The 26,907-nt window shown below is 45.6% G+C and overlaps 1 protein-coding gene across 3 annotated transcripts in view; it reads right to left on the bottom strand.

The window, feature by feature from the left end:
* Nucleotides 1-1,604: 1,604 nt before the first annotated feature.
* LRP4 (LDL receptor related protein 4) overlaps nt 1,605-26,907 on the bottom strand; it is an 83,530-nt gene continuing 58,227 nt past the window's right edge. Inside the window, exons 9-39 of one of the 3 annotated variants that reach the window (XM_040067111.1) lie at nt 25,388-25,513; nt 24,801-24,935; nt 24,513-24,638; nt 23,249-23,479; nt 22,834-22,990; nt 22,270-22,487; nt 21,190-21,366; nt 20,522-20,647; nt 19,643-19,851; nt 18,940-19,021; nt 18,212-18,317; nt 17,213-17,414; nt 16,605-16,794; nt 16,235-16,366; nt 15,427-15,567; nt 14,638-14,724; nt 14,260-14,431; nt 14,015-14,177; nt 13,551-13,776; nt 11,860-12,163; nt 11,352-11,570; nt 10,906-11,040; nt 10,558-10,666; nt 10,088-10,232; nt 9,487-9,600; nt 9,060-9,183; nt 8,027-8,094; nt 7,334-7,421; nt 6,663-6,804; nt 6,036-6,104; nt 4,816-4,918 (exon numbers count right to left, since the gene is read on the bottom strand). In XM_040067111.1, coding sequence (XP_039923045.1) covers nt 6,060-6,104; nt 6,663-6,804; nt 7,334-7,421; nt 8,027-8,094; nt 9,060-9,183; nt 9,487-9,600; nt 10,088-10,232; nt 10,558-10,666; nt 10,906-11,040; nt 11,352-11,570; nt 11,860-12,163; nt 13,551-13,776; nt 14,015-14,177; nt 14,260-14,431; nt 14,638-14,724; nt 15,427-15,567; nt 16,235-16,366; nt 16,605-16,794; nt 17,213-17,414; nt 18,212-18,317; nt 18,940-19,021; nt 19,643-19,851; nt 20,522-20,647; nt 21,190-21,366; nt 22,270-22,487; nt 22,834-22,990; nt 23,249-23,479; nt 24,513-24,638; nt 24,801-24,935; nt 25,388-25,513 — 4,499 coding nt within the window. In that variant the 3' untranslated portion in view covers nt 4,816-4,918; nt 6,036-6,059. Of the gene's footprint in view, nt 4,919-6,035; nt 6,105-6,662; nt 6,805-7,333; nt 7,422-8,026; nt 8,095-9,059; nt 9,184-9,486; nt 9,601-10,087; nt 10,233-10,557; nt 10,667-10,905; nt 11,041-11,351; nt 11,571-11,859; nt 12,164-13,550; nt 13,777-14,014; nt 14,178-14,259; nt 14,432-14,637; nt 14,725-15,426; nt 15,568-16,234; nt 16,367-16,604; nt 16,795-17,212; nt 17,415-18,211; nt 18,318-18,939; nt 19,022-19,642; nt 19,852-20,521; nt 20,648-21,189; nt 21,367-22,269; nt 22,488-22,833; nt 22,991-23,248; nt 23,480-24,512; nt 24,639-24,800; nt 24,936-25,387; nt 25,514-26,907 lie in introns of all 3 variants that reach the window. The other 2 variants (XM_040067110.1, XM_040067109.1) reach the window with 2 other exon arrangements.

Genomic DNA, 26,907 nt, shown 5'->3' on the forward strand with positions numbered 1-26,907 from the left:
GGTCGCTGACGGCCCCGCCCGCGCTCGCGCCCGCGCCCCTTATTGGCCCGTTTGAATCCGGCAGCCGCAGCGCGTGCTTTCCGCGCGCTCCCGACACGGCGGCAGCGCCGCGGGGCTGCCGAGGAGCGCGCGCCACCGCGGGAGCGCGCACCGCCGCGAGCCGCAGCCAGCGGCCCCGGCCCCAGCCCCAGTCCGCTCGGAACCACCGGGACCGGACCCGTCCGCTCTCTCGACCACCCAGGGGAGGGGCACAACGGGGCTGCCGCCTCCGCTGCGGCCGGACAGGCGCCGGTCCTGAGGCAGCCGGGTCAGGCCGCAGGACCCTTCGGCAAAGGGCTAAAGCAGGTCGGAGCTGATGGATTCGGCTCTGAGGAAGATCCTGATACAGAGGAATGGGCGCTGTCTTTGCTATGGTCAGTGAGTTTGCAAGGCAGAGACTCAAGGAATGACTGAGAGGGGACCTCATCAGTGAACGTCTCTCCGTTTCTCAAGGGAGGGTGTCAGAGGATGAGCCAGGCTCTGTGCGGTGGAGCCGAGTAGCAGGACAAGAGACAACGGGGAGAAACTAACGCACAGGAAATGCCACGTGAATAGGAGTAACCTCTTCACTGTGTGGGTGACCGTGCCCTGGAAGATGGCCCAGAGAAGTTGTGGAGTCTCCCGCAGTGGAGATCGCAGGATCTGTCTGGACACAGTTCTGTGCCATGTGCTCTGGGGTGACCCTTCTCGATCAGAGAGGTTGGCTCAGATGACCCAGCAGTGTCCTTTCCATCCTGACATATTCTGTGAACTGCTTTTGGAGCACAGTATGATCTCCCTCCTTTGTTTCTTCACTTCAGCTTAAAACATTGAACGAAAAATTTTTACGCGTAATCAAAATAGAAGGGACAGCAGAGTGCCATGCACACAACTGCAATTGCTCTTACACTGCCCTCTCCCCACTATGCCATGTAAGCAGCATCAGTTTTTTGAAAGTGGGGCATTTTTTTCATGACCTGACTGAAATGGCTTCTGCACTGTGCTTCAATTGTGAAATGAGCAGAAATACTGTTGTTTTAAACGTTTTAGGTAGTTCTTTCATCAGAAAGCGATAGAATGTGTTACAAGATTTGCACCAATGCTGCAGTGTCAATTATTTGTGGATGTTTCATTCATTACTCAGCTTTTTGCACTATTTAAACTCTTGGTTACAAAAAAAAGGCAACAGAAGCTTAAACAAAACCCCCTAGAAAACGAAAAAGCAGCTCTTCTTCAGAGCTTTATTTTCCACTCGGCAGAGACTTGAGATCTCTACAGTCCTAATACACACCAAAATGAACAGCTGTGTTAAAGAGGGGGAAAAATTGCAAGCTGGAGCAGAGTGAGAGGTATTAAGTGTGTGAAGGAATCTGCAGAAGTGGATTCAGATATTGGGCCCTTGGTTTAAAATCATAGGTGTACAGTGTGTGCTACAACCAGGTTTCTAAGAACCCAAATCGATTCCTACCTTCTTGCTCCTCTCAAATAAAGCAAAGTTGAAGTTCTGTCTGAACAGGTTTGGGAGTTCCTCATTCAAAGGACAGCCCAAATAAAATGCATGATTCACAACCAAAAGCCAGGCAGAGTGGTTAAGAAAAGCTAAATTTATATTAAATTATCATCAACCCCTAAAATATTGAACACAGTGGTTAAATAACTCCAGAAAATCCAATGTCTCCAGTGAGTAACGTTAAAACCATTACACAGGAACACACGGAAATCACTGACGTTAGCTCGAGACAGACAGGAGAGAGGTTTGCTTTTTACACAGTAAATCAGTGCTCAAGAGATCGTCCTCCAGCAGCCTTTCTACATTCTTAACATCCTAAGTGCAACGAGGGTCTTCTCTTCCCTGGAATGGGGAATCCTGAGGCAGCATCTCACTGGGGCTGTCTCCAGGAAAAAGACACAAATGTCTGCCCACCTCACTGGTAGAGGAGGCTGTGTGACATGTTATTGCTCCTTTTCACCACAATCACTTGAGGAAGGGAGCAGAGAGCAGTTAGGAATGGTTGTTAGGCTGGAGTGCGCAGGGTCTCTCCTGAGAAGCAGCAGAGAATATTGGTCAAGGTGGAGATCACAACCACCATGAATTGTTGAGAAGACTGTGTTTTTCCTTTCCATTCCACACTTGCGACTCGGACAGCAATTACTCTGACAGGCTGACTTCATCTTAAGTGACAGGTCTGGGCAGATGTTTCCCTTCACCCCTGTCCCACCTCAGGATTTTGGTGCATGGTCACATAAGCTACTGGGAAAAAAAAAACTAACAACCCATTCCAAAACCCAAAGAAGCCCTGCTCTCCTACAAGTCAGAGCCTTCCTCCCCAGTCTCCCCACTCTCAGCCCTGATGCCCCTGCCCTTACACGTGGTTTCTGCTCAAATGGATTCTTCTACCTACGCTTGAGCCCTCTGGTGTTGTCCCTGCGTGAAGTGGCTTAGATGGGCAGGGTCCATGCCAGTGATATGCACTCCTTTCTCAGTTCCCAGTCGAGTCCACACCTCAGTCCAAAAGTGCCTCTGCCCAAGAAAATCAATGCTTCCAAGGCTGGAGTCAAACAAATAAATAATTAAATAAAAATCTAATTTAAAAAAAAAATAAAAATCCCTCTGGGAGTAGGGAAGAGTCCCACATTAACACAGGGAAATCCAAACCTTAGCTCCAGTTCATTTTCCACAGGAATATACACCAGTCAGCCCAATGGTGCAGTCAGGGACAGAGTCTCAAGCCATCTAGCCAGGTCGAAGCTGTAACCTTCCCCTATCTACAAAGCTACCTCAGTTGTGAAAAGTACAGGCAAACCACTGGAAGCTGTTGTGTTTTTCAGGGAGAGGAGGCCTGTTAGTATATAAACAAGGTTAATGCGGAGTAGGATGATTCTCCTTTTTAATCAGCTGAAAAAAAATACTGCATGGGAGATGCATATCCTCCCCCTACCTCTGAACCATACCCCAGTGTACGTTTTGCTCTCTTTGCACCATGGGTGGGAATGTACTTGACCTCTTTCCAGGCGATAAAACGGGTTACAAAGTTTGCAGTGAGAAATTCTTCACTGGGAAGTTTGGTTTCCAAGGATCTGGCCTAATGCTTAATATTTTACCATGTGATTTGAGGGGCTAATATAAATTTTGTTTTTGAAGAAGTGTCAAGCAATAATTTTTTTTTTTCTTTTTGAACAAACAGATGACAAGAGAATATGAAGAGGTGGCAATAGTCCTTGGGAGCATGCAAGACCCAGCTCCAAATGCTGCTGGGTATTGGCTGCAAGGGTAGGATGACATTCCCTGAAGGGTAAGAGTCTTAGAGGCCAGAGAACAACTGAAGCTCATGCAGCTGATGGGAAAAATTATTTGGCAAGGAGAGCTATTAAGTGGTAACAGAAGAACTTAAAGTGCAATTCTATCTGATAAACAACTACTTAAATTGGCCCTTGCAGCTCCCTGATTATTGTCTCCCATTCTAGGTCAAATGGGCTCAGCCTAGTAATAAAGCAGTTCCTAACTGTCAGCACTGAGCATTCCCCTGGGAAAGACTCGACCTAGGAATTCTCTCTTTTCTCTCATTATGGTAATCAAAGGTCCTAAAGGCCAAAATAATTGGGACCTTGCAGAATTGGGACTAGTGGGGACCTAGCAAATTTTCTTTTTCTTTTTTTTATGTATCAGTTATGCAAAGGTCAGTAAAATTTAGGTCTTGCTGAGATCCATTTCCTCCCATTAGCTCTGTAGAGCTAAGTAAAATACCAATCTCTTCTTGTCTCAAGTTCAGCACTCAGACTCCAGTACCCACAGGGAACAGTTCTGAAAGGGCCATTTACTGACTCTTGCTTTTCCAGAGTAGAAACATGTTTTAACAGGAAAGGGGAGAACAGGAGCAGTGTCCACTGCCAGCAGCAGACACAGTGCTCCAATCTGAGCATTCCTTAAAGTTTTTAGTAGCAGATACGAAAGTAAGCAGTGATGCTCTCATGAGTGACTCTTGGCAAATGTGGTTACTCTCTTTATGCCTTTACAAGGTGACCTGATGCTGTGTCAGTGTCCTCTTGAGCTCCAAAGTATATCCCATCTATGCCAAGACCGCTCTCATGTCAGAGACCCCTCAACACAAAGCCTCAAAGAGTGCTGCTAGTACTGGAATGACATGGGGTACTTCTGTGACCAGGAGCCAGCAACGAGGCAGCTCTGCTCTCTTCATGGGCATTGACCCTGAGCTGGATGGCACAGGACTTGCAGGGAACAGACACTCCAAACCAGATTCGGGCCAGACGTGTCACTGAAAAAGTTAATGTGGCAGCTTCCAGGAAAAGGGAACATATAAATAAACCACAGACAGTGAAAACGTGTCAAAAGGGTCTCTGGGTTCCAACCAACCCACCCATCCTCCTTCTCCAACCACACCACCACAGCTGCCCATGCTCCATGCTGAAAGGCAGTCCCAGTCTCAGGCCCCTTGCAAGAGAGGCTGGTCTCTGCGCCCTTCCTTGCCAGGCAGGCAGAGCCCTGTCTTTTCTGTGCACAGCAGAGGGTTGGGAGGGTACGACTGTTTCCAAAGTCACGTGTACGTTAGACCTCGCTCTCTGTGGAGGGCTTGCGCTGGTGCTTCCAGCCCGTGTCTGGGAGCGAGCCCCGCCGCTCAGGAGTGGCTGCTGCTGTGTTAACACTGCTGCATTCAGACTGCTCTTCCTGTAGCAGCTGCTCAGTCTCGGTGTCATCCAGCGAGCCAGAGCTAGCCTGGATAGAGACCGTGTCCGTCTTCATGCAGACGTGGTCCCGGAGGATCCCTCCGCGGGAGCTCCGGATCTGCTTAAGGTCATCCCATTCGGAATCATCACCGGATAAAAGGCATATTCCCTCCACAATCTTGATCTTCTCCTTAGTGTAGCTGTGGTCAGGACCAGTCTAGGGAGAAGACAGATGAATGAAAAAAATGCGTCTACGGAAAAATATGGCAAAGAGCAGTGCAGAGCTGGAATGAAGGCAGTGAAGCAGACAAGAAGTTGGACCTCCATGTGAACAGCCGCTGGCTTTAACTGCCACAATGACAGAACCCATTTTAAGTTTCCTTTCATTCTTTACCACCCCCAGATGAGTACTCCCTGCAAAGGCTCTCATGCCAAACTCTGTGATTCTTCAGTCCTGGAAGGGGAAGGAGGATAAGGTTGCTCTTCTCATTCAACTATACATATTCCCTGACAGAAGCGAGTAAGAACACTGAGCCTAAAAAAGAAGGAAAAAACCCCACCAAACAAAATGGGAAGCAGAAACAGACAGAAAACCTCGTGGTAAAAGCAGGCAGAGCAGTTCTAGGTTTGCAAGTCTTTACATCTGCTTCATTCTAGATTCACCTATCAGCAAAGCATAGCTGGAACAGCAGTGTGGTGTCCAAGACTCACAGTGACACAGGGGAAGGAGATTATAGGGAAACAACAAAAATGATCAGAGGCTAAAGGAACCACACTGAGATTAAAGTAGTGAAATCTAACTTGGCTCACTGACAAATAAGGAGCATCTGATCTATCCCTGAGGACAATGTGGAGGGAGTGGGAAAATATACATCTATGTATATCAAGGAGCATCAGAATTAAGAGAAAAGTGGAAAGGATTTAGATTCCTAGATAAATAATCCTGGCTTATCCTTAATAGATAAAGCTAAAATGGCCTGAAGATTTGGGCAATCTATTGGATAGCACCTTTAAAAAGCAGTAAGGGAAGACTTTCCCCTACATAATCTGTGATCCCAGCTAGAGGAACTAACTGATTTAACAGATAATCATAAATAGTCCTAACAGAAACTGCCTTTTCAAAATATCGCCGGAGTATGAGTAGCTAAAGCCCAGACTAAAGAATTTGCCATAGAAAATTACTTACACGTTCCTGACAGACAGTAGAGCTACTTTAAGGACATAGAAGCTTGCAGGGGGGGAACCAAGAAAGAGCAGTTAGTACAGACAGCGCTTGAGCCACACAACAGAGCTTGAGTGAGGGGGGCAGGATCAAACACACAGAGCAGTGATACCTGATGTGAGGTTGTGGACGGAAATCAGAAGAGGGAAGATGAGAAGCTATCTGTGTGATAAGAAAGCTTCTGAGGAGAAAAGAGAGGAGAAACTAAGTGCTGCAAGATATATTAAACCCTCTCCATCATGCGGCCCCAAGTACCGACCTCTGAAGGGCCTTTAAAATGCTCTATTTAATAAGGACTCTATTTTTTTCCCCTATCCCACCCCTTCCAGGCCGTGCACAGCCAGGAGCCACATTCTTGTTGCCAAACCCCTTCTGGCTGCCTGGTTCCACTGGTGACTGTCCAAAGCAACCTTGGTGCAACAGTCACTAACCAGGACTTGCATCCAAGAAAGACAATTCCAATTGGCTCACGTACTTTCAAGGGCCAGCACCTAACGCAAATGGAATACAAGACACTGTGGGTAAGAAGCAGGGAACTAAAGACAGGTCAAATTCACTACAGCTCTGAGGAAGAAGTGCTGCTGGCTGATCTCCGTAGCAGTCTGAACAATTCACTGAAGCTGTCCTCCTATGTCCTAGAAGTAAATGCTCACAAGTTGCAATCCTTCCACACAGTGAGGCCTGTAATACTCAACAGCAGCTTGAGCTGGGCTCCCACGTCCTTACTAGCAGCTCTTACCTCTTTCTTGTAGCACAACTGGTTGTACATGGCTGGTTTGGGAATCGATTCAATCTTCACCTCCTGTGTAGATGTCCGATAAGAAGGATTGCTGTAGGTGAGGTTCCCCAAGCCAGGGTCCGTAAACTTGGACTTATTATGCCTAGAGGGAAAGAGCTGTCAGAAAAATCACAGGAACCCACTGCCAGAATCCAAAGTTCCTGAGTGCTCAGCAGGTGGATAGCTCCAGCCATCTCCACTGTCCCTCAAAGAGAGAATCCTGGCTTCACCTGGCTCTTCAGCTACGGGTCCATTTACTAGCTACCAGTACAGCAAGGCACTGCCACGTAACCACAAAAGCTATCATGGCAGTAACTGGTGAAGTTATCTGTCAGAAAGCACATGAGCTCACACATTTACTGAGATAAGAATTATCTCACATCCCTGACCATAACTCATAAGCTCTCTGCAAAAAATTTAGTCAATAAGGTTTCAAGTAATAGAACTGCATGACCAACACTTTAGAGGCACATGACTCAAACATTGCAAATAAAATCATCAAGCACTCCTTCCAATGGGGGAAAAAAGGACTGTAAATGACAATAAAGAAAGACTTAGTGCTTTCAGGGATTTTCCTCTCCTACAACCCAGGAGTTTACAATTGGCCCAGAGAGGGAAAAGAGGTCACTTACCTATATATAATTAAAGCAGCAATAAGCAGCAAAATAAACAAGATGCTGAGAAGACCTCCAATAATGTAGCTGACGTGAAGTCCTTCTCCTGAAAGTGAATACCAAGGGCAATTTATGCACTCGTTTTATATTTCACGGGATAATACTGACCTTGGTGTAATACCTAATGCTGGGGCTTTACCCATACAGAAGTATCTAAACTAAAATGTCAGCACATCAAGTTTTAGCAGAGGATTTTGTTTGGCTTCATATGAAACAAACACATGGTAAACTTTCCTCCCACCCAGGCCCCAGCAAACCAAGGAGCCTCAAGATCTTTGTAAAGGGGTTGCAATGAAGGAGTTAGACCCCCTTGGTGACAGGTTGCTCCTGCAGGGGGAAGCAATTACTACAGTCAACCATCTTCAACTAAACACAAAGGGGACAGTGAAAAAGAGTATTATTAATGGCAAGAGCCCAATGGATGAGGTATAGGATGAAAGAAAACAGAACTATTCTTCAGACCAAGAAATCATTTGGAAAAGTCCACATCTAGGTTAATGAATGTCCATCGAGGCATTTTGCTGTATTCAGAGGGCATTTCAGTCATTCAAGTCTGAGTTTCAGAAATCTCAGTTTCAGATACTATGGAACAGCCTGAGCACATCTGGAAGAACAACCCTGGTGGAGAAAAGTTAAAAAGAAGAAACTCACCCATGGTGGCCAACACTGCCTCATTGGCACGAGCACACAAGCCTTGCCTAGCATCTTTGTCAGAGCAGCTGAATGACAGAAGGACAGTTATTTACTGCAAGTACAATCAACAGTCTCAAAGGTATCAAAAAACAGGATGGAATGGGCTAGCACTGATATCCCTTCCCTTTCCAGTTAAAAAACACAGGTCTTCCTTTCTCTTCTTCAGTATTCTGCATCCAGAGAAGAGACAACCATACACATACATATATATAGGTGTGTGCGGATATATCAATTATCAGTCTGCACTATCTTTATATCTGAGCCATTCTAGATTCGCCTGTCAGGTACATAGATGTACTCATATCTTTCAGGAAACAAATTTCAGCATCAGTGCTGAAGCAAAATTCAAAATGTCTCAGAGTCAGCATCAAGACATTTCTGTCCAATAAATCATACTCAACAAAGTTCAAATTCTGCTCTGTAAATAATTCAATATACTATCTATATCTATATAGATATATACTCAATATACTAGAGACCCACTCTTCTGCTGAGCTGCTTCAGGAAATTAGCAGAAAAGTCTCTTTACCTGCATTGTAACTTAAATGTTAGAGCTGCAAAGATTCTGCTCTGCCCCAAACAAGCTATCCCCTTCCCTGGGCAGAACCGTTTCTTCAGCTGTGTGGGCAGCTGTGTGGGTCTAGTCTGAGATGTTTCAGTGAACTGAAGCAACAGACTCCTCTGCCTTCCTCTAAGAAACAAGTTCTCAAAATTAGCAGATTCAAAAATTAGTCAAATGAATGATACATGCGCTAAAGGTAGATTTTAACACTTCAGTACAGTCAGCCTACATGCATATTTCAACGTAACAGACAGAAAGAATCTGCAGCTGTTTCTTGCCATCTCAACAACATTCTGCATCTTTGTCATAATAGTTTCATCCATTAAGAACGGTATCTTTGAATGATGGAAACCAGAGACGGCTTGCATGTGTCACCTTGCAAAAGCTGGGACTTTCACACCCCAGTTCCAAGAGAACAAGAACACTTACTTTCCTTCCACTGTTTCCAGTGATGTGAGAGGTTTGGCTGTTGAAGTACCTCGTCTGCCAGGTGGTGTTTGACTTCTCTCACTTACGCTGGTTGGTTTCGGACCGGGGGGCACCACACCAGGAACTAGAACAACAGAGAAAAATAAGCAGGACTCCAGCTTTGTGGGACAGATGAACAAGTCTGATAGGCCATTCCCAAAACTCTCTATAGCTTGTATGAGCAGCCTTCCAATCTCAAATCCAGTCTGTCAGCAAAAAGGACAGAAGGTGGCTCTATTGCTCACAACCACTGCCCTTAGTTCCAGTATACCACTCTGTGTAAGATGTATACACTGGAGAGCCTCAGCTGCTCTGGTTGTCGCTGCATAAGCAGTAGCAATGGCTCACTTACGGAAGGTACTACCGAAGTGACACTCAGTAAACTCACTCGTAGAACAGGGCCGCCCGTCTGGTTCATCCGGACACGCGCACACAAAGTCAGAAGCCCTGGCAAAGCAGAGGTGAGTGCAGCCTCCGTTGTTCACTCCACAAGCATTACTACCTGGAAGGAAGGAACAATTTTCTAAACTGTTACATCTGAACAAAAAAGGGCTCAGAGTAACAACCTTCTTTCCTGCTCAGCCAGAAATACTTCTTAGAAATCTGTCAAATATAATGTTTTTGGCGTATGCGCATCATCTGATTGCTATGAAAGTGATGACAATAGCCAGACACTGAATTGGATTAGGGCAGTCTTGAAAGGAAGGTACTGGAAATCTTTAGAAAGAAGCCCAGACAACACAGTTGCAGAAATAAAAAAAATAAAAAGCTCACATTCCTCTGTTTTAACACAATGCTGCGTGAACAACAAGAAAGTGACATTTGCTAATCAAAGCTTTAACAGAACACCATTAAGATGTACCTGACTGAAAAGTGACAGGCAGACAAGGAATGTGCTAAGGGGAGATGTGTGAATGGTTTCAGCATAAAAAAGGATGTCATCCTTACTTGACATCCACAATAGTGCAGTGGTTCCAGGTAATATTTACCTGTCTGTCTCTGAGGAGAAACCACAATGATATCCATCAATCCCTCAACATTGGCTAGGACTGTCTCTTTGTTCCGCCCAGAGTATTTGTCTACTCTCTGGATGGATTTCGTTTGCCAGTCAGTCCAGTATATCCATCTGTCCTGCTGCTCGGGGAGACAGCAAAGAAAAATCACAGCCATTATTAGCATGTTTAGCCATGTAGACACAGGATACCCATAAAAAACATATCCCAGTGGCAAAAGGCCCAAAACAAAGGCTTTTCCAACCTTTACCCTCTTATTGTAAAGATGACTGACCACACCCCACAGTTTAGACAAACTTCCTTTGTTAGCTCCAGAGAAAATTTAAGTACCATCCCCTCAGCCATCTTGGTTTCCTCAGACTTTAACGCTTCCCTGTTCCCAAACTCTACTGTACAAACTCACCAAGACACCAGGGACAATGGTGGCAGCAGGAAAACTTTCTCACCTGTGTCAGAGCAAAAGGATGTGACACCTGGCTGACCAACACTTGCCGTAGCTTCCCATTGAGGTCACAACTCTCTATGCGATCGAGATGTGCGTCCACCCAGTATATCCTGGAGGCACAGGAAAAGAGGTGAGCTTCCATCGATACAACCTCTCTCTGCTTTCTAGTCATTTACTGGCCAAGATCATGGAATCATAAGATGGATCAGGAAATAAAAACTGAAGAAGAAAGCCCCAAAACACACCAAAACCAAACCCAAAATGCTACTCCAATAAATCAAGCTAAGAGGGCTAAAAAATTCATTACATCCCTTAAGCCTATGCAAGTATAGGAAAATCTTTCACTGACCTCCTGGTGTCATAATCCAAAGTCAATCCATTGGGCCATCCTAGGTCAGTGTTAATCAGGATTTTACGTTCAGAGCCATCCAAGTTTGCCCGTTCAATTTTAGCAATGTGACCCCAATCTGTCCAGAAGAGATACCTGAAGAGATAAAAAGCAAGTGTAAGAAGAAAAGACCATTTCCTCTGGCCTAAGTAAAGTTTTAGTTATGAATCAAACTGCCAGATTCTGCAGGTTCAAGCAAGATGATACAGTCTGTAGCCTGCTTCTCACAGCTATCTGTCCAACCTTCAAATTCACTGTCTGCCTGACTACTACAGGTCATTCAGAGCCAACCTCTTGCTGGTACCTGCAGATTCCCTTGGCACTTCTCTTCCTCCTCCCACAGCCTTCACTTCCAGCCTGCCTCTGTGCAGCCCTTCCCCCTGCCCCACCAATAACCCCATACCTACCCCTTCTTGGGAAAGACAGCAATGGCTCGAGGTTCATCCAGGCTGTTATTGATCAGCACTTTCCTGGAGCTTCCATCCAGTCTAGCCACTTCGATGGTATTGCGTCCTGTGTCTGTCCAGTAGAGGTTCCTGGCAACCCAGTCCACTGCCAGGCCATCTGTAGTCTTCAAACCCTGACCAATAACAGTTTCCATGTTGCTGCCATTCAGATCAGCCCGCCTGGATAGAAACCAGCGACAAACGACAGTGAGGAACAGGTAGCTCCTGGAAAGCTGGATCTCCATCAATCACAGGGCCACTGCATACTACTACCTCCCTAATACGTTTTCCCCCAGTCTCCAGCAGGTTAAATACATCTTCAGCATGAGTTCACTGATACACATGATGCTGTGTACCAAAGACTAGGTGTAAGCAGCGGTGTAGAGCTCCATCTCCCCAGTTTACTGGCACACTCAGCCCATGTCACTGGGTGACCTGGGCACTGGCCAAGCAGCTGACTGGCACCTACCTGATAACATCAAGAAATACATCTGTGTAGTAAATCTTGCCATCCACACTATCATAGTCCAGAGAAATGACATTGTTCAGCTCAGGGACAGGTATGTGCACATCTGTGTGGTCACTGGTGTCCAGCGAGATACGACGGATGGAAGCACGGCTAGAGAAAAGTAGGTAGGTCTCTGGAGAAGAGTCACATGTCTGCTCATCTCTCTTCAGCTGGATGCCAGTGGGGCAGGCACAGGAGAAACCAGTGGGGTGAGGTAGGCAAAGGTGGGAGCAGCCACCATTACGAACTCCACATTTATTGAAGCCTTTAAGAAACAGGGAAAGCGTAGTTTTAGGATTTCACAGACCAAAGCTTTATTTTAAAGGCTACATACATGATCAACTTGCTAGCAGCTGAGTTCATCCTTATCATCCTTGCTGGGAATCCACAGCCCTTTGTACAGAGACACTCTCCCTCCTCTCCAAGATTCATGGTAGGTATGGGCATGATTGGCAAGGACAATAGGAGGGTCCAGAAGAAGAGCGATCATTAGCAGGAAAATCTTAACCTGCATTCCTTGCTAATCATTGTTTTCCCATGGAAAAAGAAACAGCCAAATGCTCACAGATTTATGCAACTGCAGTTTAACTTTATTACTGCTGCAAATGGTAACGCTGACAAAGATCCAACCCTGTGGGGAAACAGTGTGACAATGTACCAGAGGCCAGGCTGACAAAGAAGCTTCTGTTTCAACTTAGCTGCACACAGTGGCAAGTAAACAAAGGCATCAGAGAAGCCTGCTGGAACTGCCTGACATATTAGGGTCATATAACTTTTTTTTTAATTGTAAAGAACCCAGCATACATTTACCAAGAGGGAATAAGCTCAGGAGACAGATGCAGGGAGTGGGAAGAAGACAATGCGGATATGATGGCTAGACTTTTGGTCAGCTTTAAGGTACATTGCCAAGTTATGTAATCAAGAATGATGTTCTGCTGTTAGTAACCACAGGAAAAGCGGCACAGTTTTCTGTAGAAGTATGTATTGGGGAACCAAAATAAAGCCACAGCACAAAGTAACAACTTCCACTGAAAAGCAAGGAGGCAAGATGAGGTGTTACAGGATCCCTAAAGAGTAACAAAGAATTGACTCCGGCACAGAATAGTTGGACAACATGATATATATATATATATATTAAGAGCAACTAAAGCAGCAGAGACTTTGGAGAGCAAAGAGGGACACAAGAAGATGAAGCCTGCAATGATTGGGAAGTAATACTAGAACTTGAAATAAAATTTCAGCAGCTGGTTTAAGAAGAACTAGAGTTTTTTGAAGTTAAAAAAGAGAAATTGTCCAATCTCAGTACAGTCTGCTGAAGCCTAATAAGGCACAACTTGTTCAGTTCTCCAAAGAAAGTGGCTCTGCTGTGTGCGAGAATGAGGTTGTCAGTGCAATCCAATGAAGGAAATGGGACAAAGGGCTCAAAAAACATGCAATAATTAACACTAGACCTATAGAGCTGGGTAAACAGGGAGAAGTGCAAAAATAGTTAGAGGGAAGAAGTGATGCCTTAAAAGAAAGCATCAGAAGAAAAGCTGATTTTGAGGAGTCATTCTATCACTCCTGCTTTACACCACGGGACTCTTTCCAATGACAGCTCTGAAGGATTCCCCTTGCCACCACCAACACCCACCAACTGGGGAGCAACTTACCCAGGGGCCGTGCCCTGTCAACAGCCTGAATATCCATGAGGCCAGGCAGGTTTGCCCTCACCAAGATGACATTAGCACCGGTGTCCTTGTCAGCCCTGTGAATGCTGCGAGTTTGCCAGTCAGTCCAGTAGATGTAAGAGTCCAGCAGAGTGAGGCCATAGGGATGTTGCACTGGAGACAGCAGGGTGCGGCGGTTTGCACCGTTGAGATCCGCAGCCTCGATCCGCTACAGGAAAAAGTGGAACGTCACACCATACTCAAAACACTTTTCCTCTTGCTAGCACTTACTGCAGCAAGTGGGAAACAGTCTCGGTGAGTGATGCTATTCGGGTTCACCCTCCCTCCATACTCTCAGAAAAGCTTACATTCCTCTTGCTCTTTCAACAACTTGCTCAAGAGCTTCAACGCAGCCTCCAGGCTACTAAATACCCAATGACAAACAACACTGAAGAACAGAATCAGACCTCAGTGTGTGCATCGGCCCAGAGCAGCTGGGATCCAGCCTTATCCACTGCCAGCCCATTAGGCCAGCCCAGGTTGTTGCTGATCAACACCACGCGTCCAGAGCCATCCATCCCAGAGCGTTCCAGCTTGGCATTCTCACCCCAGTCTGTCCAGTACATATACCTGGGGAAAAGTCAGCAAGTATTATGGAAAAGGGGATCAGAAGTCCTGTGTAACTCCTAGACAATCTCTTGACAACACTGACCCCATTTCATGGTATAGAGCTATTGCCCGAGGGCTGTCCAGGTTCTGCCAGACCAAGACTTTCCTCATGGAGCCATCGAGGTTGCCCACTTCAATCCGGTTTGTTCCTGTATCTGTCCAGTATATCTTCCTGCCGACAGCATCTACAGCCAGCCCATCTGTAGTCAACAGACCTGAGAAAATAGAAAAACATTTTGGTCACTGCTTATTCTCCCAATTTAGTCAGGAACTTCTAGTATTTCTCTTGTCCATTTCGTAGGCAACTGCTTTAGGCTTTGCTTGCCTTTCCACAAAAATGTATTCTACACCAGGGTATCAGAGAATCTCTCTTTTCATACTGCATAGAAGCAAGAGGCTCTCAGATCAAAATCTCCCTCACCTGTAGTGATGATGTCCTCAAACTGCGAGCCATCAAGGGCAGCGCGACTGATTTTCCGCAATGTGCTATCTGACCAGTAAACCTTTCCTGGGTTGAAGAAGAAAGAAAAACTTGAAAAAGCCCAGAACAAAACCAAACCAAACCCCAACAACCAAATAGCAAAATCTTTAAAAAACAAATCCAGGTCTCTGACTACCTGCTACACCATTCAACATGGATCTGACTGTACAGGAATAATAACAGCACCAGACTATTAAGCTAGAGTGATAAAACAGTGCAAATTTTCTTGTTCCAATTCTCCCCAAAATATGTAGGACCTTTACACAAGGTCTGACCTTCACACAGGGACAGAGAACGCCTAATACCATCAGCTAGTAGTAAAGTTCCACATCTGGCTTCTCAAAATGAGATCATCTACCTTACAGTGCAACACTGTTTACATCCAGCACAGCATCAGATGTTTACTATACACGAACGACCAGAGTCTCAGTTCTACTGTTGTAAAAGGCCTCAGCAAGGGGAACTTCATTAAATCCAAAATGCACAGGAGCCCCACTCAATATTGCAGGATTTTTTTTTTTTTCATATTGTCTTGGTTCTCTGCTTTCCTGTAAGGATATTCCTTTCCTCACTGGAAACAAGTTATTTGCAGCACATACAAAGAAAATAAAAACCTAACCAAATCCACAGCTTACAGTAAGATCTGTGCCTAGGTCTTTACTCAGACATTTAGATAGGAAGTTATTTGTTGCCTTTCAAACACAGTCAGATACAGTAAGAAGTTCAGACCTTCACGAGGATCCACTCCAATTGCAATGGTGTTCTTCATGGTGACATTGACTGAGACAACGACATCTGCAAAGTAGGGGATATCCAGAGAGACCATCCGGATGTCAGTCCTTCTGGCAAAGATCAGAAAGCTGGTCATTCCTGCAGAGTAGACAATGGACAGATACCAATGAGGAACAAGTTCAGTAAACTGTAGGCATCATTTACCTAATATTCTAGAGGTTACACCCACTTCAGTGGAAAAGGGAAAGTGTCTCAGACAGATCCGGCTTTATAGACAGTCTGCGTACAAAAGCATCACTTTATTGAGCATCACTTAATGCTTCTTTACATCCAAGTTGAAAAGTATTACATTCATAGGAGAGTTACTTCTGCTAGTATGTGTGGGAAATGTAACTTAGGAGTCACTTTCTTCTTGCTAGGGACGAAAAGTGGATGTATCATGGCCTGAAGCCAAGTGTCTTCCTCAAAAGAGGGTCCACAGGAGAAAGTATACAAACCTATTAAAGAATATATTACCTTGTAGTTTAAGAATTCCCTTCAACATTAGGCCAAAAGTATGGGAAAAAAAAGTAACATTTGGTTTACTTGTCCAACGTAATTTTAAGAAAAATGTCTCCATCAATCCATTTATCAGTAAGCTTCTCCACAGTAATTCCCACTCAAATTGAAGGTACAGGCACCAAATGGGTTTTTCAAGGCATAAATCAAGTTAGCACATAAAAATGAAATTTGCTCTCTAACAAGGCAGAGGCAAAATGTAGCTCTGATACGAAACTGCAATGAGGATTCTACAGAGAACACTCACCAGGGGAGCAGGTCTTGCCATCAGATTGCAGGTTGATCCCTGTAGGGCAAGTACAGCTGTAACCTTTTGGAAGAGGTGCCAGAAGGCACAGGTGACTGCAGCCTCCATTGTTAACTTCGCATGCTGTATGTACTGTGGAAAAGAGGATGAGAAATCCATGAGCCAGTAGCGCTGGCACAAAAAAGGGCTGCGGCAGCTATAGAAATGCATTCTAGAATGCTCTCAAATACCAAGTCTCAGGCTCTCATACTCCACACAGACACTTAAGACAATGAGGGCTGACAGGTCAGCTCCTTACAGAAAAGATGTGCCACACGGCAGAGCCTGAGCAAGCTCTCAGCTCAGTGGGGCTTGGGCGTGAGCTCTGTACCTGGTGGCCTGTGCCGGTGGAAAACGTGAATATCCATAAGATTCTCCAGATTGTCCTGCAGTGTCTCCCGAGACTGCCCAGTCCTCCTGTCTGCGCTCTGGATGCTTTTGGCCTGCCAGTCTGTCCAGTAGATTCTCTCGCCATAAAGAGTAAGTCCAAAGGGGTGAGGCAGATTGGTCCCAATCAGCACCTGCTCGGATTATCCCCATCACCCCAAGAAAAATATTATATTACATATAAATATTATATATATAAAAAGTATGTTATGTATATTATTTAAATTATTTTAAAATATTTATATGTATATATACACTTTTATATATATATATATAATCTCTATTAGTTACTATGAGGTCACCAAGGAGAAGAGGCTTCTCGCTCCCTGTCAACATCATAACACACAATCACAGCAAAAGGAGAATGACGAGGCAACCTTAGCCCTCAAACTTCCCTCACACACAGTTTCAAACTGAAAGGAAGGTCTTTTCTCCCAGTGAAAGCCGCTCTGTACTTTTGTAAATTTTCCTTTCCATTGGAAAAAGAGGCAGGAGCCATCATCACTTTGTGTTCAGGCTCCCAGACCTGGTCCTTAAGGATGGCTTCCTTACCTTCCTGTGGCTTCCATCCAGACTGGCATACTCGATGGTCTTCATTCCCGCGTCTGCCCAGTACAGGCGCTGGGACTCGTAGTCAATGGCCAAGCCGTTGGGCCATGTCAGGTTGGAGGAAATGATCACCAAGCGGTTTGAGGCATCCATCCCAGCACGTTCGATTTTTGGGTTAGCTCCCCAGTCAGTCCAGTACATGAACCTAAGAAGAAGCCCAGACAGAAGTGAATGCCCACACTTTTCCACTGCCAGAGAAGCAAGGGGGTCTGGTGCCTTCAGGACCCAGCAGGAAGAAGCATTAAAGTATTACTGTACTCATGTCCAGCCTTGGGTTCTTGTAATGTACCTAAGATCACACTCAAATTTATTTACTTCTACTGCCCATGGGCTGGCCTAATTACAATGTATAGGAAAAAGTTCAAGAAAATAGGTCAAGGTCTAAAAATTAACTGATTATTTACCAATGTACACCCCTAGCCCTTTGCACTCTTGCTGCATTTGTCTTACAGCATTCCACTCAAGGAAAGAATAGCACTCTTTCACTCAGGACATTCAATGCTTCTAAGGCAATGGCTGGAAAGCTTTTTCCTATCCACTCTATCCCCACCTCCACAAGGTCTGAGGACATCCTTCTGACTGAAAGTCTAGTTGATAAGCAGGGAGCTTGAATACAAATTCAAGATACACGTGAAATAGAGAAATAGAAAATATCTAGATGGCCCCATTCTCAATATTTTTGTACCACATCTTTAGTTATTACATCCCCAGGATAAAAAAAATGAAAACACCAGCCAACTCCTGCAAGCTCTACATCACAACAGGCAATTACCTCTGCTTATCTTGTTCCATTAGCATCTAAAATCAGGTCTCTTGTTTCAGTCATTAGCAGGTTAGAGAACAATGGCACAGTGAGAAAGAAAATTGTACAAAACCGAAGAACCAGAAAGTCTTTAGACATGCAAGAATTGCTATGTCATCCCAGAAGAAAGAATCTCTTACCCTCCAACAGGGTCCACCACAATATCTCTAGGTCTGTCTAGGTTCTCCCAGATTAGAACAGTTCTCATGGTCCCATCTGTATTGGAGACCTCTATCCGATCTGTTCCTACAGAAGTTGAGAAGGATAATAATAGAGATCAAATTGGAATTGCAAGAGCTATGGCAAAAAAACCTCCACACAATGATGCATTCTTCCCCTATAGCTACCTGTGTTCTTAACTGGAAGATAGGTAAGAAATCGGGCTTAAAGGGTCACTTTCCATCCTCTCAAGTCACCTCTGTGGCTGACACTGATGTGGAGTCCTGTACACAATCCACCTCTTACCTGAGCCCCCATGCCATGAGAGAACAGCTAGAAAAGCATTCTCTTCCTTACATCTTTCTCAACTGTGACTCTTCAGCAGGGAACATGCTCCCAGGTATTACCTGCTGCACCCCAAGAGACACTCTTGGATGATACATAAAAACACACAATCACAAGCTCTGCAGAGCAAGACAGCAGTGACAAAAATTTTAACAGAATTAGTACCAGGGATACTGCAAAGAGAATGAAACTAAGGGTTGTGCCTCAATTCACACCAAGAAGCGCAAGACATGAAACTCCATCTTCTTGCTACACAGAAATAAGTCAAATTTGGAATGAAACAGAGAGAACTACCCAGCAGATTTTCAGTTTTCATGACTAATAGGGAAGACAGAAGCCTATGTAAAGCAGAGAATCCCAGTACCTGCATCAGTCCAGTACAGTTTGTTGGTGACCCAGTCAATTGCAAGTCCAGCTGGACTTTCCAGGCTGGTGTCTACCACGACCTAAATGAAAACAAAACAAAACAAAACAAATCCTTAGTGAAATTAGACCTTAGGGAGAAAGTACTTGTCCAATACACTACCCATTCACAAACAATGCTAACTTTCAAAAGGCAAAAGCCTGAGCAGAGCAATGCCACACAAGAGAGAGCATTAAGGACTTAGAAGTCCAAATAAGGCTTTTATTTGGAGAAACATCTACTTTTTTTGTGCCAGTTCGAACTGCAAATCCAAACTTTGAACTCTGTTTGCTTCTTTTATAGTACCATCAGCCTAGGAGTGTGTGCAAAAAGCATTCCCAAAGAGCATGACTCTCGTTCCAAATATAGAATGTTACAGAGGATTTAATACTTCTTCCTTTCAGATTCTAGGGCTACAACAAAGGAATTGACCACCGCCCACAAATCACCATGCTTCGTGTCTCCATTCAAGATTCTCCATACCCCAAACTGTTTATGAAGTGTCCAGTGATCTCATTAGTATGCCAGAACTAGGCAAACTAATGAACAAAAGATCCGCCATGAACTGCAGTGCCTTAAAAAGCCAGTATATCCCAGTGGCTTCCAACTGGATGCTCAAGGAGTCTCCTGGCCAGATGACCTCCACACACAGTGAACACTGTACCTCCTGGTTCGATCCATCCCATTTTGCTCGGCTGATTGAGTCAGTGCTAACATCTGTCCAGTAGACATAGTCATCCTTTGAGTCCCAATCTAGAGCCACAGCACTGCGAACATCAGCAAGGGGGATGACATCATCTGACAGGTCATCTGTGTCAAAGCTGATCCGACGGATGTCCATCCTTCGGGCAAAAAGCAGGAACTTGTCAAGACCTGATCAAAGGTCGAAAGGTCTTCTTTTAATTCTCTAAGTTCAACAGTACAGTGATAGACAGACAATTCCCTGCTATATCCACAACCTTAACCACCTACATCATCTCTCACTGGCAGGTCCTTGGTATTTTTTTTTTACTGGAAGCAAAATATGCTGGGAGAGGATGGGCAGGAGCATCAGAGTGGTTGTGAGCTCTGTCCTGGGGTGTAACCTATGCTGAGATGTCCCTCCAAATCAAATAGCTATTTAAAAATAGCTCTTGATAATCTGGGAGATAGTTGATCTAATTCTTTCACATAGTTGTAAACTAAGATAAATGTGGCAATGACGAGGACTGAATTTTTTGTTCATCACTGACACAGCCATTATGGGAATTTCAGGGAGACAATCAGCTGTGCCACGTAGCATGGTGCCAAGAGCAGCCCTAAAATAAGGACCAAGGGTGGAATTTGTCAGCATCCCCAGCCATGAAGCCTAGTGAGGGCAGTGAGACTACACAACAGGGGAATGCATCAAAAAGGCGAAGCATCCTCTAGCAGGACCCTTAATACTTCTAACTCAGTCTATCCAGCCGCATTTCCTTCAAAGCAAGTGCTGCTGATGCTTAGTCCCAGTGCCAGCCCTTTGCCACCCACTGAACATCTGAGCACATGGTCCCACCTCACTTACTCTGGGCACAGGCATGGCTGCTGGTCTTGCGGAAGCCCGTGGGGCAGGCACAGGTGTAATCCTTGCTGCTCGGCAGGCAGAGGTGAGTGCAGCCTCCGTTGTTGTCCCCGCAACGGTTTCTCCCTGCTCAAGTAGCCAAAGACAAAAGCAACCACACATAAAGCAAAGAGTAAAGAAAGGAGGAAAAACTAGCTGAGGTGTCAAGATCACATGGATATAACTTCCCAACCCAGAAGTCAAATGAACTAAAGCACTAACTCCATTTTTAGGGCCCATTTTTAAAATTAACTTTAACTCAATCCACTTTGAGAGCAGATAATGGCAGTTGAAGAGGAGTAAGGGAGATGTCAGTCATAACAATGCCCACTTACGGTTTTTTCCCCGTCCCAAAACATCTCTTGTGTAAACAAGCCGCAGGTATTTCCTGCTGAAAGGCCTCCACCCCCGGTGTCAGCAGGGGGAGCTGCGCTCACACCCAACTCCGAGGTACCGGGCCAGCGACCCCAACGCGAGGGCAGGGCGGTGGAGCAAGTTCTGCCACAGCCCCGGGCACAGGCGGCGGTGCGTTCACACGCTGGGTTCAGGCTGTCATCTCCCGGCTTTACAGGGAACGGGTGGCTCCAGGTCTTCTCCTGGCTCAAAGGAGTCTCTACCCGCTCTGCAGTTACCTGCTGGCTGACGCTGAGGATGCAGCGTGTGGATGTCCATCGGGAAGTGGAGCTTGTTGCGGATGATCTCCTGGTTCTTGCCTGTGAATTTGTTGGCACTGTTGATGCTCTTGGTGTGCCAGTCTGTCCAGTACAGGCTGTCCTCAAACACGGTGATAGCAAATGGGTGTGGGAGCCCTGTAACAGACATGCAATACAGGAATAGAATCGCATCTAACATTACTCAGGCTAGCAGGGGGACAAGGGAATGCTCTTTCCACTGCCCCTTAGGCTTCACCACACTCAACCTGATCAAATACACCTTACGCTAATTTAACAGACAATTCCTCTCTGCTGTCCTATAATCATAGATAGAACGTTAGGGGGCTGGAATGGACCTTAAAGATCATTTAGTCCCAATCCCTCCACCCTAAGCAGGGACACTTCCCACTAGACTAGGCTGCTCGAGGCCTTATCCAACCTGGCTTTTAACAGCGCCAGGGTTGGGGCATTCACAACCTCCCTGGGCAACCTGTTCCACCACTTCACCACTCTCACAGTAAAAAATTTCTTCCTAATACCTAACCTGAATTTCCCCTGTTTTAATTTGTATCCAGTATTCCTTGTCCTAACACTACAGTTCCTGATGAAGAGTCCTTCTCCTGCTTCCTGGTAGGTTCCCTTCAGATACTGGAGGGTTGCAATGAGGTCTCCACCCAACCTCCTCTCCAGGCTGAACAGCCCCAACTTTCTTTCCAGGCTTTGTAGGGGAGTGCAGCAGGCCTCTTAACTTTGTGGCCTTCCTCTAGACTTCCTCCAACAGTTCCATGTTCTTCTTATTTTGGGGACCCAGAGATGAATGCAGCGTTCCAGATGGAGTCTCACAAGAGCAGAATCACCTCCCTCAACCTGCTTTTGATGCAGCCACTGATGACTGGGTAGCAAACTCCATCCCTCAGTGGTGACAGAATTCATTCCACAGTGAAACAATAGGAGACAAGCACAGATGCAGGAGCCAGTGTCTCAAACTCAGATCAGCACTGTGCTACTTCTGTGGTCTTTATTGCACAAAGCACTCCCTGGAGAAAGCCTGTTACTTACCTTGGCTAATAACAGCCTTCCTATTGCGTCCATCAAGGTCAGCCCTCTCAATGACGTGATGTTTGGCATCCACCCAGTACATTCGATGTCCTGCATAGTCAATGGTCAGTCCGTTGGGCCAGAAGAGGTGTGTATCCGCAATGATGCGTCGATTAGAGCCGTCCATGTTGGAATACTCAATGCGGGGAGTGTTGCCCCAGTCAGTCCAGTAGATAGTACTGGAGGAGGCAGGGAGAGACAGCTAGAAAACCTGTGGCCCACATACTGCACCCAACATCACTCCCTGTGAGGGCAAAACCATATCAGTCCTGTGACCTCGAGCACGGGATTGGGTCACAGCAGGGAGAAGTAAAAACCAGCCTGCTGAATGCTGAAGGACCCAGAGCAGGATTAAGACTCTGAAGGGTCCCAGCGTTGCCAGGTTCCCCAAATTTGTCAGTGCCAACTGAAGTCTTGAGCCCTGAGGTAACCTTTGCGACCAAGAATGGGCTTTTTAATGTTCAACAAGAAGCATGTACATGGAGGGCTCACTGGTTCCCCCAGGTTTCCCATGTTTTCACTCACCCCTCCATAGGATGTAGGGCAATTGCTCGGGGCTTCTCCAGGTTCTGCCACAGAAGCACTTTCCTGTGAGTGCCATCCAAGTTTGCAACTTCAATTCGAGATGTCCCAGAGTCCGTCCAGTACAATTTGTCATGGATCCAATCAATAGCAAGTCCACCTGTGTACAAGGCAGAATTAAGCACAGAATGAAATCATGGATCTGCACAGAAAAATAGTTCCCTTTCTCTGTCCAGCTCAGAAGAGGCACAGTTTCTTCTCCTGCCAGCCAAGACTAACTCCAGGGGGACACTCACCTCACACCCATTCCATCCAACCCATACCCTTCCTCAGGGAGATGCTCTTTGTTCTGAATGCTGGGTCCCCACTTTTCCCCACTCACCCACCCTATACCGTTGCCTTTTTTGTGGTGACGCACCTGGGCTCTCCAGCCCTGTGGAAACCACCTCTTCCACATTGCTACCATTCAGATTGGCCCTCATGATGCGATCAAGCGTGACATCAGACCAGAACACCAGCTCCTTGCTGTGGTGGAAGTCAAGGGCAATGGCATTTTCCAGGTTGTTCAGGAGCAGCGTATACTCAGAGCGATGAGGCAACACTTGTCGGATATCAATTCGATTGGCAAAGAGAAGCACGGGCTCTGGCCCTAAGAATATACAGGAAGAGAGCACTGGAGTATTTGACACATTTGAGTGGGTCCTGCCTACCATTCCCTCTGCACCAAGTCCCAGAACAGAATTTTGCAGTACTGACAGCAGAAATCAACCCCCAAGCGGAAAACACTTCAGAGAGCTGTTTTTACATCTTCTGTACACAGACCTAACTCAAAGATGAGCAGTTTTAATCCTTCCGGCAAACAATAACTCAGCAAGATGCAATCATTCCAGGTCCTATCTAAGCCTGCCTCACCTCAGCCTCTGAAATCGTATCACTAGACATCCACTTGGCAGCTGGACTAGAGTTTCTTTTTCCTATAAGCATTTCCTAGCCATGCAAACACACATGCTCTACTACTCCCTCTACCACAGACAGGACACAGTTGAAATCTGCCTCAGCCAGATATAAACTCAGCAGGTACTTCCACTGCTAAAAACCATCCCCAAAATATCAACATTCTTTATGGATTCCACTAGCAGAATTCCTAATGAAATCCAAAGTCTTTAAGTGGAATTTCTAATTTCTCAGTTCCTACAGTAGAGGAGGAATAAAGTTAAAGAGGTGTATAGATATCTTTAAAAAAACCCAGCAGATCTCCATACAGCAGCCATTCATAGCATTCAGGATTGGTGACCAGCATCAAGGGTCAAACCACAAGGAGGTGTGACACAACCTCACTCATTGGAAAGGCTAAGACACTTCCTGAGCAGAGACAGAAAGCTCATTTTGTCCCAGGTTCTGAGTCACAAGGGATGACGAAGTAATAGGAAGAGAATGCAAGCGCTGTCTCCCTGGCAGGGAAAGGAAACAGTGTAGTACCTCTCCCCATGGTCAAAATCACGCAAAATTTTCACAAGCATTTATCAACAGAGCAGGCATATCTAACACAAATCCAGGTTCTTCCTTCCCATGTTCATTCAGTGAACAGCACAACGCTGCCAGCGAAGCACTAGAGATGTAATTATGGGAACTGGACTAACAGATGCACATCAGTTGTGTTGTTAGGTTGAACTCCCCTTTACCTAGAGCTTTGCAGCTACGTCTGTCAGGTCTCAGCTCGTAGCCTTGCTCACACCAGCACTGGAAGCCTCCTTCACTGTTGGTACAGCCTTGGCTGCAGTAGCCTTCCTCAGCACATTCATTCACATCTGCATGTTACAGAGAAAGTTACCATTAGGTAGATCATCAACAAACCCAGCAATCTCACTGATAGATTGCATCTGCTTTCATACTGTTCTTCACCCTATCATAGCCACCACCTTCAAACATACCAAAGCAGTAGGGAGGAGGCTACTGCTCCAAAAACCCACCTTGGCATGATCGGCCATCTTCCAGGAGCCTGTAACCTGTGTGGCAAGTGCATTGCACCATCCCTCGTACCATCTGGCACTTCTGAGCACAGCCACCGTTGTTGACATTGCAATTCTCCTCCCCTGTTCGTGGACCTGCAGAAGAAATGTGAAGATAACTGAGCTGAAACCACAAGGCAGCTGCTCTTGCCTTCAGCTGTTAGGCAGCAGTCACCCTTCAAAGCAGGATGAACAAGAGGGGGAGGACACAAGCTGTGCTGGAAGCTTCCTCTTTGCAGCCAGAGCTCTCCTCTGCAGTCCACAATTAACGGGACAACAGAGCTCAGATTAACATGTTTTAGGATTCAGTGTCTCTGCAGACAAATGGTCATACCTGACATGCTAATCTTTTCCACATAGTTCCTTGTGTGCAGTCTTTAATTGGCAAAACCAACAGGGATTTTTCCTCAGTCTTTAACTCACTCCCATTATCACAGCTCAGAAGCTCAGACTTTCATTCCTACACGCATCCTTCAGTAACACCAGACAGACTCCCACACATTAATGGGCCTCCATTTATGTCTAAGATTGGACCTGGGAGGACTTACGGCAGTTTTGGTGTGGGCTCTCATCACTGCCGTCTCCACAATCATTTGCTCCATTGCACAGCTTCCTCTGGCCAATACAACGCCCATTCCCACACAGGAACTGGTCTGGGGCACACTGAGGGGTGCCTGCAACAGAAGAAGGGAAAAGCAGCACATCACAGCTTACTGATGGAACAATAATCACGGTGAAGAAAAGAATACAGAGCATTTTCTAAGATTTGTTACAAACTTTTCATATGAGCACAAACCCATGATTTTCTCTTCCCTTGAATTCAGCTCATCTAGCACTCCTTACTGCTCCTCATATTTTTATGCTGATGTGGAGGTTTACAAACTCTCTGCCAGTCTGAGTCCACTGTTGCTTTACTGTGAAGTTCATCTGACTAGTTTCTCTTAGAATGACTGGAAGGTCCTAGCTTAGCTCCCTTTGTGGTTCCAGAATCCACAACCCAATTCAGCATGTGCAAAGGAGGGTTCAGTTCCTCGCTTTAATAATCTGATCTGTCACACCAGCACAGCTATGGATCTTAAGCCTGCCTAGGAAGGAACATCTTGTCTAGCCCTAACTGTACTTTGATAGACATGGAATGAGATTTACATGCATCCCTGAAATCTGAGCTCAGGATGCAGAATTTCATATGACCTACACGCTTCAACTTCTGCTGTTGGCAAGGAGACTGTACAGAATTCTTCTAAGCGAAGGGATACTGTTTGTAGGGACTTTGCCAATCTAATTGTTTCTTCAGCAATAACTGCACTGTCCTGTTGTCTCTTACTTCTTGTACCTCTTGAGCTGACTTGATTAGCAGTCCCTAAATCATTGCCCTCTGATAATCTTATGAAGATAATAGGACAACACAGTTACCAGCAGAGAAACAATCAGATTGGCAGACTGCCTGTAAACAGTGTGGAAGAGAGTAGTTGTGAGATTAACAAGTACAGTTAAGAACTACAGACACACCAAGTGGCAACATAAAACCAGACCACACGCAGATTCACCCTTCAGAGCACAGGAATACTGTATATGAAAGACTCTGAAACTTGGACTTCATTTGCAGTATCGAACATAAAGATCTTTACACTAGCTGATTGTATTTTAGGAATCTTCTCTATGGCCAATAAAAATGTAACTCTGCTCTAAAACCAAGAGGATTTTAACTCTTGCTACAGACATTGGGACTCCACACTATGTCACTTGGATGAGCAAGTACACATCCTGGAAAAAAGAGTTTCATTTTCACCATAGACCTGATGTAGAACTGCACAACTAACCTTACAGCAACCATACCTTGTGTTTGGTTTGATATGGAAATAGTGAATTTTACTGGCTCTGGAAATCTGGCTTGGTTTCTTTCAGTCCCTTGAATACCTTTGTTATCAGGATGAGGTAACAGGGTTACCAACTTGTCTTTAAGTACGATTGCTTTTTCCAGGGTCACCACACTGATGCTCATAACAGCTGACCCATCAAGAGCAGCTGCACACAAAGTGTGCCTCTCCAGATCCTCTGAGCTCAGCTG

The sequence above is a fragment of the Hirundo rustica genome, chromosome 6 (assembly GCF_015227805.2).
Source record: "Hirundo rustica isolate bHirRus1 chromosome 6, bHirRus1.pri.v3, whole genome shotgun sequence".
NCBI classification, from domain to species: Eukaryota; Metazoa; Chordata; class Aves; order Passeriformes; family Hirundinidae; genus Hirundo; species Hirundo rustica.